Raw genomic sequence first — 16,177 nt, forward strand, 5'->3', positions numbered from 1 at the left:
GTTACTTCGGAACATTGACGGCTTGCCGTAGCTGATTGAACTAGTAATGATGCTCTTCATCAGAAGTCTTGAAGATCTTGAAGTCTGGCTGTCCATGAAGTAGCGTCGTGAAAGAATACACTTAAATTTGATTGAGATGCTGCTTTGAGAAGGAAGAGTGGGTCGAAATTCCTCCACATCAACGTAAATTACTCTCTAAGGTCAGGTTAGAAAAGCTTCTCTCCTTTAACAACTTAAAAAGTGGGGTTTTTTTTGTATTTACCCATGTTATCTTTGACCTATGTTTAAATGCATACAGTGAACCGAAACATTTAAATGTGCCAGTGAAGCCAAAAACATAATAAATCTGCAAGGTGTGCATTTTCACTGGGTCCAATAGATGTCCATGTTTTAGGTGACAAGTAGAGCTGATTATTACTATGATGAAGATAGACTGGATAGCATATGGTGTTCCTGAAACTGTGGTCAAATAACTATTCTTATACAATAATTTTTCATCATTTCAGGAAATACCACTGCTATATGTGAGCATAGGGGTGATATCTAATTTTGACCTCAGTTTCTCTGTCTTTTAAAATCCCCAGTTTTAATCAGCTGCAACGTAAAGCTCCTAAAAATGAACTCGTAAGGAGAAAAGTTGTGTCATAGTAGTGTTGTATCCTGCTGCCTTCTAACAATAAGACCTGAAACTTGAACATGAAAGGCATCGTCAAGTGCTAAGTGCTGACATTTTTCATTAGTGGCATTGTTATTCCTTGTATTCGGTACTAAATTATTTATAGGTTCAAAAATCTTTGCAGCCCAACTTATTGACAGTCATGCTGTGTGAAAATGTCATGACCAGTCTCGGCTGGTTTGTACAGGAGTCTGACGACTTCAAGAAATGCTTCCTGTGGATGCGTATGGGATTTTTTTGGGGGATATTTGTTCTCTTTTATTATTATTTGCATTGTTTTGCATTGTCAAAAATACAGGTGACATGAGTCACTCAAATCTAATGAGTATGTAGACATATTTTGATATTGCAACATGAGATTAAGTAAGGAGGGGGAAAAAAGCTTCCACATATCGTGCTAAGATGATTTTCTTGAAATGGTTCTCTGATGTTGGATTTCTAAAACTGGCAAAAATATATATATATAAACTAATTTGACTGCCAACAAAGCTTCTGTCATTAGCTTACTCTAACACAAGTCACAGTTTCAACATGTCCTTGTTCCATGGAGGTAGTCTGTGAAACATGTGCAAGATATTTTCTTCTTTTTTTTTCTTTTGGAAAGACACAAACACAAAGCACAATTTGCTTACAGAGACTTTAAAACATCGCTCTAGTCTGGCAGGGGCAGCTCTGCTCTCCGTCATGTTGACTTTTGAAACATCTCTTCTGTAGCAGCTCATTTCTGAAAAGATTTCACAGCAGGACTTCTCCTCCACTTACATATAATAACAATTGAAGAGCCTGGCACTTGACTTGGTGGACATGATTTTGCTGTGTTTTGTTGTTACACTGCAGGCATTGTACAGTTACCAACCACTGTGTAGATAGATAGATAGATAGATAGATAGATAGATAGATAGATAGATAGATAGATAGATAGATAGATAGATAGATAGATAGATAGATAGATAGATAGATAGATAGATAGATTAACTCAGTTAAGTTTGGCTGCAATACAGAAGCTTTTTGTCAAAGTTGATGACTTGCTTTGGTAGAGGTTGTTGCATCCAACTGATTGCTGAAGACTAAGCAAGGGCTTTAGATCTTGCAGTATTGTTATCTTCATATTGTTCCTGTACAGCTTTTACCACATTATCCGTTTTTCATAATTAAAAGGAAATTAAAGGAAAAATGCTCCATGCTTCGACAAGATAGTTGAAACTCACTCCAGTACTTCCTCTGGATTCCTCATTAAAATGACCATCTGCCGAAAAATCAGTTTGATTGCCATCTACCAAAAACCGTTTACCTACTCAGAATATGAGACTAAATCAAGGTTTTATTCCTTGTGTTTCCTTAATTAGCTGTTTTACTGACTGGTATTTTTTTCATTATTCACTTACTGATTGTAATTATGATACTTAGTTGAAATGTGTTGTTTCAGAACCAGTCTGATGGCATTGGACTGCATTTGGTTTTAATGCACTGATGACAGTTTTGTTGTTGGTTTTTGATACTTGGTTTGTAAAGCTCTGATCTCCTCATAACTTTTTTTTTTTTTCAAATTTCACTCTGAGTCATATTTACCAGCATTTAACATATTCTCATTTCTGTCTCTATCGTCCATTATTATTTATATTACAAGAAAAAAAAATCACAAAATTGAATGATAACCATGATACTAAAACAAGGTATTAGTATTATTATTTTTTTAAACTAAACACACTAATTACAGCGATTGTTGTGTGCATGTCCTCAACAAAGTAGCTATTTCCTTTAACTATTGGATTTCCAAAAGGTTTTCAGCATTTATGAATCCAACATTTTCTATGAGAGAAGCTGATTCACCAAAAGGATAAACAAGAATAACTGTTTATAATACATTCAGCCTTCCTGTTGCCCACTGAATGTGTCTCTTCTTAAAGTATATTCCTTCCTTTCTTCCTTCCTTCCTTCCTTCCTTCCTTCCTTCCTTCCTTCCTTCCTTCCTTCCTTCCTTCCTTCCTTCCTTCCTTCCTTCCTTCCTTCCTTCCTTCCTTCCTTCCTTCCTTCCTTCCTTCCTTCCTTCCTTCCTTCCTTCCTTCCTTCCTTCCTTCCTTCCTTCCTTCCTTCCTTCCTTCCTTCCTTCCTTACTTATTATTAACGCATTATTAAACTAAGAATTGGCAAGCTGAGTTTGGAAAAGTACAATGTTTATATAAATAAAATGTTAGAATCGAGATATCTATTAAAATGCCTCTTAACTCTTTTCCCTGATCTTATTTTGAAACATCCCTAAGATAGTGAAGATATCTATGTTTCAGTTTTCGTCTTTCAGTAACTTCATACAAACAGATGAGTTCTGTCTTTTACAGATGATTGATTTTCCAACCAGTCAGTCAGAGCTGATCACACTGAAAATCTGGCTGTTTCAGTCGCCAGCTGACTTGTTGGTGCATCTATAAATCTGAATCTAATTGCAATCGATTGAATTGATTTTTTTTTAACAATTTACTGTGATGTTTTTTCTTAGAACTATAAGTTTAGTGCTTTTGGTTGTTGGGATCCCATATGACTTGAATGAAATGCAAAAACTGCTGTCATCGTGTTAAGATAATGTTTCATTTAGGAGCCTATTGTAAGTGAGAAACACAGTTCAGAAAGAATCCTTGAAGTCATTAACAGCAAAAATAAACAAATAAATGAATAAATTTCACAAACCTCACCTTAAATAAGCACCTATCAGCATAGATGTCATTAAACCCCCATAATTTAATGTAATTAATAAACACTATGTATGTGTGCTAACATAAAATTTAGTGCTGCTTTTTGCGCAAACATCTCTGCATACTCACAGACCTCCCACTTGTCTGTAACTCCTAAGCTTCTTTCATTAACTAGCCTGTGTGTCTTCTTTTTCTACTCCCCATCCCACCTCCTCGACCTCGGACCCTGTAGATTCGGATTAACAGGGAAGTAAGTACTTCACTGCTCATTCTTCTGCCTCCCATCACTTTATTTCTCCTGTCCCCTCTCCGCTCGCTTTCAGCTGTCCTCTATCCACAAGTGCTCGAAGGTCGGAGCGTTTCAGGTGCACATTTGATCAAAAACAAAAAAGAAAACCTTTTTAGTTAAGGATTTAAAATGAACACAAGGAGATGTGTCCTCTCTGGATAGAGGACCCTGCTGTCCTTCTTAGTTGTTTCTTTTTTTTTTTTTTTTTTTTTTAGTGGCCAAGAATCAGGAAGTTTAGTTACTATGGCAACTGTCTGAAGAAGAGGAGTGGTTGTATTCCCGATGATCAAGTTTGGCCAGAGCCTGAGGAATTGTGGATAGCGGGCCTTGCAGCAACAGTCATCCATCTCCATTTTAAACATTTCCCTCTGTTTATATGGCTAGATGCGATTCGGTGCCGCAATACATCAGCAACATGGACGGACTTGATAATTTAGGAGAATGCCCTCTGCAAAAAGATTAAAAAAAAGAAGAAGAAAAAAAAAGCGTTATCTGCATGGACTGCTGCACGAGGCGGACTTGATGAGAGCTGGTGGGCTCGAGCTGGAGTTCATGCCGATTATTTTTGACCCGCCTTCTTCACTCTGCAGACTCATGATAGTTGTGTAATTGCAGCATCAATTATCCCTTCAGCTGCTCCTCTTAATCAACAGTGAACCACAGCATCAGAGTGGTTTTCTGGATGCCATTTTCATAGAATCGCAGAGGTTAGCTTACCTGTACATTATTTTATTTTATTTTTTCCCCAACAGGAATGTCTTTGAACAGTTTGCACTCCCTCAAAGTGTTTATAATTCATGTGGTCTCTGTCATGTTTGTTTGGCTCAAGGCTGTAGAGGTGACAAGTCATTGTTCATTCATATTCACCCCATGTACGCTGTGTGAAAACATCTATTATCTACATCAAAGGATGTTGCTTCTTTTCATGTAAAGCTTTTCGGACTGTTTTGAGGCTTATGGTTAATTTCACTTTTGAAGAAGGTTCTAGTTGCTATTATTCTACTGTTGCACTAGATTGCCCTGTCACATTGGGGGAATTTATTTATATACAAGTCAACGTGCTCTTGGTAAATTCAGCAGCCCAGATAGAGAACACAGTGAACCTTCATTGAATTTTTCCCTCCCCTCCTTGTTCATACTGTGTCATGAAGGACATTCTTTGGTAAATTGGGCATCTAAACTAAAAAAGTTTGAGGTCTTGGTTTTTTATATCACCAGTGAATAGCTGCAGGGATTCAGTCATTGTTCATTCACTTACCTCTCTTTTTTTCTAAGATGTCCCAGGACTCCTACTTTTTTAAGATGCCCAAGCTTCACTTTGTGTACTTGCTGAGAGCAACAGCATCTGGATTCATCAGTAGAAATGCTAGATAATTATAAAGTGAGCTTGTTGCAGAAGGGGTCATTTTCAAAGGAGGGAAGTGAGAGGGAAGAAGGGAAGGAAGAAAAGAGGGAAGACAGACACAGACCCTCGCCCGTACAGCTGTGCCTGAGGCTCAGATGGCTTACTCAGCATGTCATCTCTCTTCTCTCTTTCAGGGCTACCATCGATCCAACCACTTCATCGCCACTCAGGGTGAGTATTCCCACAAGGCTAGAGTATATATTTCTGTGGATGTATGCGTGTGTGGATTCAGTAATGGTGAATAGTTTTTTTTTTTATCATTATTGTAGTTTAGCAGTTTGATTATCCTCTACCCAAGGATTCATTTCATCCACACAATAGCCACTACCTGTATGAAATCAATAAAGACAAACAAAACCAATAAAGACATAATCTAAAGACAAACTAGATTATATGATTTTCTACATCCTTAGATTTTAGCCTCCCTATGGAAGACGAGATATAACGTTACAATTAAAAATGTGAATTTTAGTGGAAGGTTATGTGAACGATCAACACAAATTGCCGCGTAATTGTGAAATGGAAGGAAAATGATGCAAAGTTTTCACAAAGTAAAATCTACAAAGTGAAGATTTCTGCCCAAATCTCTTTAGTTTTGTACAATTAAATAAAATCCTGTGCAAATAATGGAAGTCATTTAATTACTTTTGAAAATTCAACTGTGTCTAATTTAATATTAGTATAAATCCGGCTTGTCTCTGACGGCTTCAGAGATTTGTTTTTAAAACATTAAAGAACAAAAATGATCATGAAGGCCAAGAAGTTTTAAATAAGGTTAGATTTTGAAACAACTTTTCAAGCTTTCACAATCTCCCATAGCTCTGTAGAATCCATTATCTAAGAATGATAAAAAGGAAAGCTGAGCTGCTAACTTTGCATAATGTGATCATTAACATTTACTGGTGAGGCAGGCAAGGAAATAATTGGCGAAGCAGCCGAGACGGCCGTGTTTACTCTGGAGGAGCTACAGATATCCATAGCGGAGGCGAGGAAACCTGCCTACATAACACTTCACAACACTTCTTAGAGGATTTTATTAGGAAAATATTTTGAAAGCATAGTTTATCTCCCCTTCACAATTATGCTTTGGGTCTTAATCAAAATTGTATTGAAACCCTGTATTTGAGCTGTATTTTATGTAACATATTCCCAGTGTAACATTTGCTAGCCAAATATAGAACTACCCCTATATGGGAGTCGTTTGGTGGGGAAAGTGTTGACAAACTTTTCTCCGCTGGTTTTGCACCCTGTGGATTGTTGCTTTCTATGCAGCTCCCATTCAGAGGTCTGGGAGGATCTGCTCATCTGCTTATCTTCCACCAGCAAACCCCTCCTGGTAGACTCAGAGAAGCAGATAAAACTTGCAAGAGAGACAAACGATTTCAGCTTCGCTTTTGTCTCTTTCAGTGTTTCTTTTCCAGTTTCCATGCTGTGCATTGCTTCCTAAATGTCTCCTCCTTTGATGACAGTGAATGACTTTTGGTCTGCCGGACTTCCATCATCAGCCGCTGCTGTTGCTTTAGTCACCCGTCTTTCCTTCTGCCTGTTGAAATGGCCAAAAACCATTATTTACGGCGTAACTTTAAGAGGCAGAACTCTGTCATCCAGAAAAAGCCACTTGGGTCACAATTATGTGCAAACTCACAGCTAGCAAGATATCTAAAGTTGATAAGACAGACTTGTACGGATCTTATTTATTGTCTCTTTTTGTTATTCCCTCCCTCTTCCCACTAGGACCAAAGCAGGAGACGCTGTACGATTTCTGGAGGATGGTGTGGCAGGAAAACTGCTTCAGCATCGTCATGATCACTAAGCTGGTGGAGGTTGGCAGGGTATGCTATCTGCACTCTCCTCTTATCCCCCTTCTGTCACTGTTCAGAGAAGTACTAAAACCATTAAAAGGGAACTGTTTGGTGTCTAAATAAGAAGCTTTTATGTCTTTGATGGGCATATGCCTCGCAGAATGCTGAAAGCTGTTATATATTATGCTAATTTGCCTTCTTTTTTTGCAGCTGTAGATCAAGCTGTTAAACATGCTGTTCACTTATGAATCATGATATATCCTAAAAGTTTAATATAAGGTTAACTGTAAAAAATAGTCAAGCTATTTCTTTTTTGTCTGTTGTTCATTAGTGATGGTTTTTATTTGAACTGTAATGTCACTTGTATTTGGATAGTGAAACTATTGCTCATCTGGTTAGTCTATGAAGATACGATATGGTAGCAAAAGCTTTTTGTAGTTAAAGGTAAAGCAGAGGTTATTCTTTTTCTCAGCGTCCTCACTGTCAAGCGCGTACAGAGGGAGATGGACCGGACAACCAAACACAAAACTGTTCCAGGGCCGGAATAAAATAAGGCTGGGCCGAAGGGGGCCGGATCTAAAGTGGAAAATATGTATTACAGACGGGATGAGGAAAACAGGATTTCTGTACTAAGAAGATTTGAGGCTAACATGAAAATGATTGGGGACCAATGATAAGAACCAAGCAGCCAACTACAGTTTTTTAGATAAAACTTTAAAAAGTGGCGCTTCAGCTGTGATCGTAATTTGTCAGCTTGATGTTATGAAAAAGATCAAACTTCTCTTCAGTCTGTCCAAACAACCTGATCTTTATTCAGTACCCTCACACAGTAAACTTTTAAAGTTGGTAATTAAAACTACACATAAATGAGAATTCATGTCTGACATTTTTCCTGGAAAATATTTACGTGTCATATGAGGTAACACTGGAGGAATAAAATTTCCTTACAACCTGATTCAATGATCACTACAAAAGAAAATGTACTTGGTTTGTCTGTTTCTGTGCAGTTTTATAAAAAGTGTGTCTGTCCTTGTATGTACAGGGCATATTGATGTAGAACTATTATGTTTCACTTCACATGCACCATGAACTCAAGTACCTCATCTTTATCAGTCGGAGCAAAGGAGACATCATCAAAGCAAATGGTTAAAATTACACCATTTTTCCAGCAGAACCCCTTGTGCAATTTGGTTCTCCATCTTTACCTTGCCAGAAACAGTCAATAAATGAGAAGTGGTCTGTGTGGCTGAATCCAAATAATGTGTTGGGTGATGTTAACATAAAATGATGCACTTTTTTCCATTATGTTTCCTGGTATTATGTTGTTATTTAGCTTTTTTTCATCTTTGACTTGCAAGATAAAATGGGAGCAGAGAAATAAGTAGTGCAGCATTTCATGGGTAACTCATGGGAAAATTACATTTTCTGCTAATTAGTTAAATCTGGTCAGACTACCATAAAATACAATCATTAGACCAAATTTTAGCATTACGCTTTAGGTAACATTAAGTAAATATGTGTATTTTTATGTTTCTTTAAGGGCACAAAAGTGTGTTTTTTTTCTATATATATATATATATTTTAGGGCAAAATATATGAAAAAGAAGGATTAATTTTTCTAATTTTCTCGCACTTTCGCACAGATGTGCAACGGAACAGAAAGACAAGGTTGGTTTAAGGTCTGAAATGTTGCGTTGCTTGTTTTTAAACAGGTGAAGTGCTGTAAATACTGGCCGGATGACAGCGAGATGTACGGGGACATCAAAATCACTCTCCTTAAGACAGAAACTCTGGCTGAGTACACAGTTCGCACCTTTGCCTTGGAGAGGGTGAGTCAATGTCCAGCTTAGATTTCCCATAACGCTGTCGTTTTGTTTTTGTCATAACGTCCCTTGCAGCTTTTTCATGGCAAAATCCAGTGCTCTTTGTTGAATCTCACAGTGGCTGCACCCACAACAAGTTCCCCATGTTACCAAGCAGAGCGAAAAGTAAAATTAAAGGTAGAAAGAACATGAATAGAAGGGATTAGATGCTTGGCGGGACTTTGTGCTGATGGATGCGAGGTCCACATTTTAATCTGAGAGGAATTAACACCAGCAGCTATGCGCCTACCCCCGGCGTGTTTCCATCATCGCTGCTACGGTGCGGTGCCCCTGACGGCCTCCATCCTGTCAATCTCCAGGGGAGATCTCTCATTGGAAAGGCTCAGAGTGAGGCTGGAAAGATTGTGGCACAAACACAGGATTATCATCACACCGTCACATTCGCTCTCACTTGGGCACACACGCGTGCTTATTTAAATCAGGATGAATTTGGAAACTGGTGACAGTTTTCTTGTTTTTTGTCAACGCTCTTTGAGTTTTTTGGGGGGTTTATGTTTTCAAAAGAAGAAAAAAAAGAGAGAAAAGAACATTTGCTTCAATTTGTCATCTCTGAACAAAGGATGAAATTGCTGTGTGACAGTAGAAAACCACAGAGACCCTCAACCATCTGTAAGGTAAAGTCGGATGCTGAGGTGTAGCCATCAATGAGGAATAACGCTCTATTTGAATATTTTGTGGTAAACACAAAAAAAAAAACCCTGCTAACATGGAGGCCTGAAATTCCCAAACCGATGGGAGCATGTCTGTTATTCTATTATCTATATTATAACATGTTGCAGAGTTGGGGAAGATACATAATGGGCATGGAAACTATATGAATAACGGAACACAAAATGTTGGTGTTTTCCTCCCACTGCCGGTCTGATGGCACATGTTATGGGCACCATGTTTTTTTTTTTTTTACAATTTACATAAATAATGTGTCACAATTTAACTGAATCAAAGTTGCACTTTTACGAGGAAGAGACTGTCTTTCATATAGTTCTGCTTCATCTTTGTAAGCGTCTCACAACATCTGGAATCTGTTTGTATGGGGTTAATATTAACATCTAGGAAACAAGAGTTGTGTTAATGTGAAATTACCTCAGTAGAATAAACATGAAGCTTGATCCTGTTTTGTTTTTTAAACAGTTTTACTTAAATGATTGCTTATCTTGATCTAAAATTATTTATTAAACTAAAACCAGGCTTAGTCATAGAGCATGATCAATGGAAAGCTGTTATGGACAATGAGTATGTAAGCAACAAGGACAGAGTTTATAAAGAAATGCACACTGATGTCTCTTCTGTCATTCTTTACCGTCCTGTTTAGTTTACAGGCAGTAAGGAAGATACAACTGTAAAAGAAAAAAAATACATCTCATTCATGTTGCCTCTTTATGCCTGCATACTGTCTGACCAACAAGGCTATGCTACAATGAAGGGATTTTATTTTCTGGACTAAAAGTGAGTCAGTGTCTGATGAGGTTAGGTCTAGAATTGAACAATAATTTTGTTATAAATTTTACAGTTTCCATGAAGCTTAGTAAAATCTGTACATTCCTCTGATTGAATGGAATGATAACATAAAATGGGGGAGTAGCTATTCACTTTTTTCACTGTTTAGGCGCCTGTGTGCATAAACAAACTCTTTTCCTGTTGACAGAGAGGATACTCAACCAAGCATGAGGTCCGTCAGTTCCACTTTACATCCTGGCCTGAACATGGCGTGCCCTATCATGCCACTGGACTGTTGGCTTTTATACGAAGGGTGAAAGCCTCCACGCCTCCCGATGCTGGCCCCGTGGTGGTCCACTGCAGGTAGGGTGGCCCTCCCACTACATTTAAATGCGTACATCACTCCCAGATAACAACTGTATTTTCATATGATAGGTTTAAGTTTAGATTTATCACAGGTTTGTTTTTACTGCCATTTATCTTGATAATGGCAGTAAAAAACTTGTTCAATCCAACCCTTTTCACTTTTAAACAGTTTTCATAGCCTTTTATGACTTGCCCTCTTTTTCCTGACTCTCCAATTTGACAAACACCTTTTTTGCTTTTTCCTGCCTTTTGCCAGGTCTTGGTTGAAAAACGTTTAAATTAAATTTAGGCTAAGCCTCAGTTTGGTAGTTAAATGTGAGTGCTTAAATGTGCAAGAGGTGAATCAACATGTTGGAAGAAGGGAGAGAAAAAGGGAAATGTACCAACTAAATGCATTATGTGAACACATACAAAGCAAAAATCCAATCTATTCATAAATTAGACAGTGTTAATTTACTTCTTCGGTTTAGTAGTATTCAAGTTTCACAAACGGCCCACACTTCAACATTTTCTTTCACGCCTGCTCTCATAGTTTGGGTTGGTTTGAGATAAACAAAACAATGTAAAAGCCTCCAACAATCCAAGACACAATCATTGATGGTAAAAGATGACTCCATTAAATCAAAGAAAAAAAACATTGACGGTTTAAATGACAATCTCCTGGCTATTTCTGCTAATTTGTACTTTAAGATGATGTCTTATTTTGAGTTTGCAGTTCAGGAATCCCACATTTTGTGGTCTCATGCAAGGCAGGACAAAATATTACAGTTTTATAGTCAGTATAGTCGTATCCAATATAAATACGCAGAGGAACTGCCTGAACTGCAATAAATGTTGGCTAATTATTTCAGGATGTTCATCCTTTCTGTGTCTGGTATATTTGGGTACAATAGTTGTTTATTGCAGCACATAAAAATCTTTTACAGGGTAAAGAGGAGGGTAAGGTGGTAAAATCATTAAGAAGCTATTTCTTCAGTGCCTAAGCAGCTGGTGTGAATGAGCTGGAAATAGGGATTTTATTTTCCAGTAGCTGGATAGACGATTCATTTTTTAAAGGTTTAAACTTGCCATGAACCCAAAGTAGGAAGACATTAATACTGTTTACTTATTTGTTTGTCACAAGTCATATTGTTGTCGCAGCATTCACAAACATTATCACATATCAGATTTTTATTTCTTCCCAATTTCATGCTGCACTGCTCTACCCTCATACATTATTTGTCACTGAATTTTTTTTTTTACATAAAGTCACTTTACAATTCCCACCGGATGCTCTGTTTTAATGAAACAGAAACCCCGAGTGGAAACAAAGGTCAATAAGCACCTGTGTCGTCTTACCTTATATAAACATTTGGAAACTGGTTTCATCATATAGTGCTTCTGAACAGGATATGATATAAATATATATAGAATTGATCTGATAGGCTTCCTGTCCAAGATCATAATAGCCTGATTATTTATCACCCTTAGTAGCTTGATTACTTTGGGTGCGGCTTGTGACAAAGAGGTTGAAAGGACGGAGAGAAAAAAAATGTGAAATGTCTAAAAGTATTTGCATCATCTAATGGTTGATGTCTAATTTGTCTACTATTTTTTTGTGACTTAATAGCTTCACATCAAACAGTCCAACAGGATACCAGGATATATTATCTCTGAGAATTATTTATTAAGCTTAAAATTATTACTAACAATTAAAGGGTAAATAAAATAAATTGTACTCAAGGTGGGAGTTTTTTAATCAATATTAGACTTCAAGCAATGGGATAGTTGTGTGTAAATGTGCTTTACAGCCACATATAAAGGTGCATCATACTGTGTGCAGCATCTGAAGGACTTGTAGAAAACTAGAAGTCCTAAGTAAAATTCCCGATCCAGAGATTATATTGCAATTTCAAAAATATATACTGAAACAAATAAGGCAGTTGATGGTACATAAAAGGACAAATACCTATTTTAGCTACAAAGGCTGCTGCTGCTGCTAATGAGCCTGGCTGCAGCTAAAAAGAAAGGACCCTAACTAGTATTCATTCCTGTTTTGTGAGTGCAGACGTGCTACGCTTAAAGTGCTGCTGAGGGCAACCGGAGTGTCATGCAAAGCAGACGAGATCTGCTGTCCGTGACGGATTATAGTTTACGAATAACCTCCTTTCATCCACCTCCTCTGCTAACAACTCTGCGGTTTGTTTGGACTGAGCTGGCTCACCTAACCAGTCAGGAATATTTCAGATGTCACATCAAAGAGTCAAAGACTTTGGTTCCATAACTTTTTTTTTTTTTAATCAAAAAATTATTTATTAAGAACACAATAATATTTTTTAGCGAATAACTATGAGTGCAGGTAAATTGTATAACTACCAATCAATGTAGGTCGTATTAATTTTTGTCTCATAACCTGCAATCATTCCTCCGGTTTGAAGCCACAGTCGTGAAGATCCATATTGGTGATCTTGACGTTTCAGCAGACTAAGATGAGGAAAAATAATATTCTGTATGTATTTACTTTTAAGCACAGCACACCCACAGAGTCAAATCAGTCGATTTTATACACTTGTTCTTGCACAAAAAGTCACTTGAGCAGCATTATGGGCATTTATTGTACTTTAGCATGCAAATAACCAACATTGCTACGAGATGCAATGCAATCATTCGGCGCCAGCAGAATAACATTTTACCTGGTAAATAACCTCTGGCGCTTCAGTACATAATTTCCTCTTTTGTAGACATTTTTCACACACATGCATAAGCTGGAACACAGATACTTTGGACATTGTTCATATGCACGCTTCAAATGATACAAACCTCATGATGATACGTTTCACATGACAGAAAATAAAACGTTTCTGCTGTTGATTAGGTGGCTATTTATGTAAGGATGCAACAATGCATTTAGCTTAGATTTTTTTTGAGTGGAAAATAGAATTAGCTGTCTAAAGAAATAGTGCTACTATTGAAAATACAACTTGCTGTTTTAGCTTCTAAACTACTTGGGGGAGTAGATGCTTTGAATCGCTGACTTTCAGCATTCATTCACCACATAGCAACAGTGGAGAGTCGCTTGGATTATGCCATCTTTACAGCAATCTCTCTTACGATTTCTAATTATTTCTGAGCATGCATGTAGTGACAGTGGAGAGAAAAATATCCCCGTTAGCAGGAAAAACCTCCAACAGAACTCGGTAGAAGTGGCCATCTTGTCATAACTGACTTGGGGTTTGAGAAGACAGAGCAGATGCACAAGAAAGAAAAGAACAGCTGATGTGGGAGTTCTTTCTAAGTAAAGAAAAGAAAAAAGTTAATGGCAGGAAAAGGAGAATGTTTTGTTGATGGCAGCTCGGCCGATGTCCCCCTCCAGGAAGGAACCACAGATAAGCAGAATGCCAGGTCAGTTGTAGCTTCTACGGAGAGAAACATAACTGAGAGAAAACAGAAATTTTTCAGGTGAAATTACTGCTAATAGTTGTGCAGTAACTATTTGCAGTAACAAAGTAGCAGAGGAGGTAAAAGTAGTGTTTGAGAGAGACTAAAACTGAAAGCTGGACCCTGAGAAGTGAAGGATCTGCCTCACATTCTACTTTTTGAAACTCTAAGAACCATCAGGAAAGCTGCAGTCTGAGAGCAAAGTACTGTTAGCGACATCTGGACCAATCAGATCGTCCAAAGGCTTTAAAGTTTAATATGGATTTAACAGGGAGCAAAGGAAGGGAAGGCAAATTAGGAGAAATAAAATCTGATTTTTGATTAAATTTAATTTCATCAGAACTCTTACTGCAGCGTTTTCACTTTAATCTGCAGTTTGTGGACTTCCTTATTGTAAACATAAGCCCAGCCCTGAAGTAACAAATGCATGGATTACTTTTTCATTGTCGCTCCTGACAGGATATTTTTGACTGAAAAAGTCTTTTTTTTTTTTTTCTAGAAGTCTAGCAGTATCTGAGAGAAATTCAGTAGCTCTTTTTTTTTTTTTTCTAAACTTGAGCTAGTTATTAACCCAGTAGGCTGCAAGAATTTCTCAGCTAACGCTGGCCTTTGTCTTTCAGTGCGGGGGCAGGACGCACCGGCTGCTACATTGTGCTGGATGTCATGTTGGACATGGCCGAGTGCGAAGGTGTGGTGGATATCTACAACTGTGTGAAAACCCTCTGCTCGCGACGCATCAACATGATCCAGACAGAGGTCAGAATAAATGTGCAGCAAGGGAAAACCTCTTTTCACATTCAGACAGAGTCACCCATCTTGTATTTTAATGTGCCTCCATTCTGCATATTCAGCAGCTCACAAGGCTGGACATACTGATTAAAAAAAAAAAGAAAACTTCTATTAGTAGAGTTGTATTACATTCATGGAGTCCCATTCTGCTACTTGTGTAAAGGTCATTGCCATATTTTTAAATGAAATAAGCAGTCTGTCACTGTGCAGTGAGTGGGTATATGAGCTGTCTTCTGCATGGTTCAGGAAATTAAATAACTGTCCAATGCAATGTGAATACAACATTGACATAGTTGCATTTCAGTCTGACCATAAATTCCCCTCTGCATGTTTTGCTTACATCCCACTGTAAGCAACACTAGCATTAAGGCAAGGTTTACTAAAAATCACTTTATGTTGTTTGAGTGTTTATTCAAACATATTGTGCTTATCTGTCAAACAATTATTTGCTTTATTTTGTATATGCTTGGTGTTAAACTAACCAGAGCTTATTATTTGAATATATGGGCATAAATTTAGATAGTGACATTGCAAATTAGATATAATTTATTCGGACAGCTACGTGCCAACAAAGAGCTTTCAGCACTTTTTATTGAATTTGCACCAATGGGTATCAGTGATATTCAAAAACCTGAGACATTGTTCAAAAGTTCCTTTATTTGACCAACTCAGGTCACTAAGTAGCATTATATAGATTAATTACACACCAAAGTGTGTTTCCAAGCATCTCTTTCTGTTATTTATGATGATTTGAAACAAACTATTTTCAATAAAGAAATCTGGTCTCAATGAAAAGTATGTTTCATAGTTGGCTAAAGGTTGTTGATTTGGAAAAAAAAAGGCACTTTAAGTATGACAAACAATGCTCTTTGGAAAGCATAATTTCATTTGTTGAATATGACTGTACATATATCACCTTGGCTGTGGCGGTTGTAAGGCGAATTTGTAAATGATTTTTATGCTGCAGCAGCACAAAGCGGTGTGTATTGGTGAAGTGTTAGCATCAGTTTAACATTTTTTTACAACAACAAAAAAAAACAACATAAAACCTTCAAAGAAGTGGAATGAGTTTGGATCCAGCCCTGAAAAAGAAAATACTTTTGCCAAGTGCCGTGTTTTGGCTGTTTACCATCACTTCATTGCAACCCTGATGCGTTTTCTGAAATAACACATGTGCACATGCAATGAACAGCGATAAATTGCTTGACCTGTTGTCATTTCAGGAGCAGTATATTTTTATCCACGATGCCATTTTAGAGGCCTGTCTGTGTGGAGAGACGGCCATCTTGGTGAACGAGTTTGCGGTTACGTACAAAGAGATGCTGCGGGTGGATTCTCAGAGCAACTCCTCTCCGCTGAGGGAGGAGTTTCAGGTGAGCCGGATGTTTTACCCTGAACAAACAAAATGAGTTACGTCATTCTTTTT

The 16,177-nt window shown here is 37.6% G+C and overlaps 1 protein-coding gene across 4 annotated transcripts in view; it reads left to right on the top strand.

The window, feature by feature from the left end:
• The window catches only part of ptprub (protein tyrosine phosphatase receptor type Ub), a 228,206-nt gene that overhangs the window by 195,319 nt on the left and 16,710 nt on the right, over nt 1-16,177 (top strand). For 2 of the 4 annotated variants that reach the window (XM_008432338.3, XM_008432340.3), the window contains 7 exons: nt 3,596-3,613; nt 5,192-5,228; nt 6,792-6,889; nt 8,572-8,688; nt 10,388-10,542; nt 14,583-14,718; nt 15,975-16,124. In XM_008432338.3, coding sequence (XP_008430560.1) covers nt 3,596-3,613; nt 5,192-5,228; nt 6,792-6,889; nt 8,572-8,688; nt 10,388-10,542; nt 14,583-14,718; nt 15,975-16,124 — 711 coding nt within the window. The remainder of the gene's footprint in view (nt 1-3,595; nt 3,614-5,191; nt 5,229-6,791; nt 6,890-8,571; nt 8,689-10,387; nt 10,543-14,582; nt 14,719-15,974; nt 16,125-16,177) is intronic. The other 2 variants (XM_008432339.3, XM_008432341.3) reach the window with 1 other exon arrangement.

Source organism: Poecilia reticulata, chromosome 16 (genome assembly GCF_904066995.2).
Source record: "Poecilia reticulata chromosome 16, P_reticulata-male-v2, whole genome shotgun sequence".
Classification (NCBI taxonomy): domain Eukaryota; kingdom Metazoa; phylum Chordata; class Actinopteri; order Cyprinodontiformes; family Poeciliidae; genus Poecilia; species Poecilia reticulata.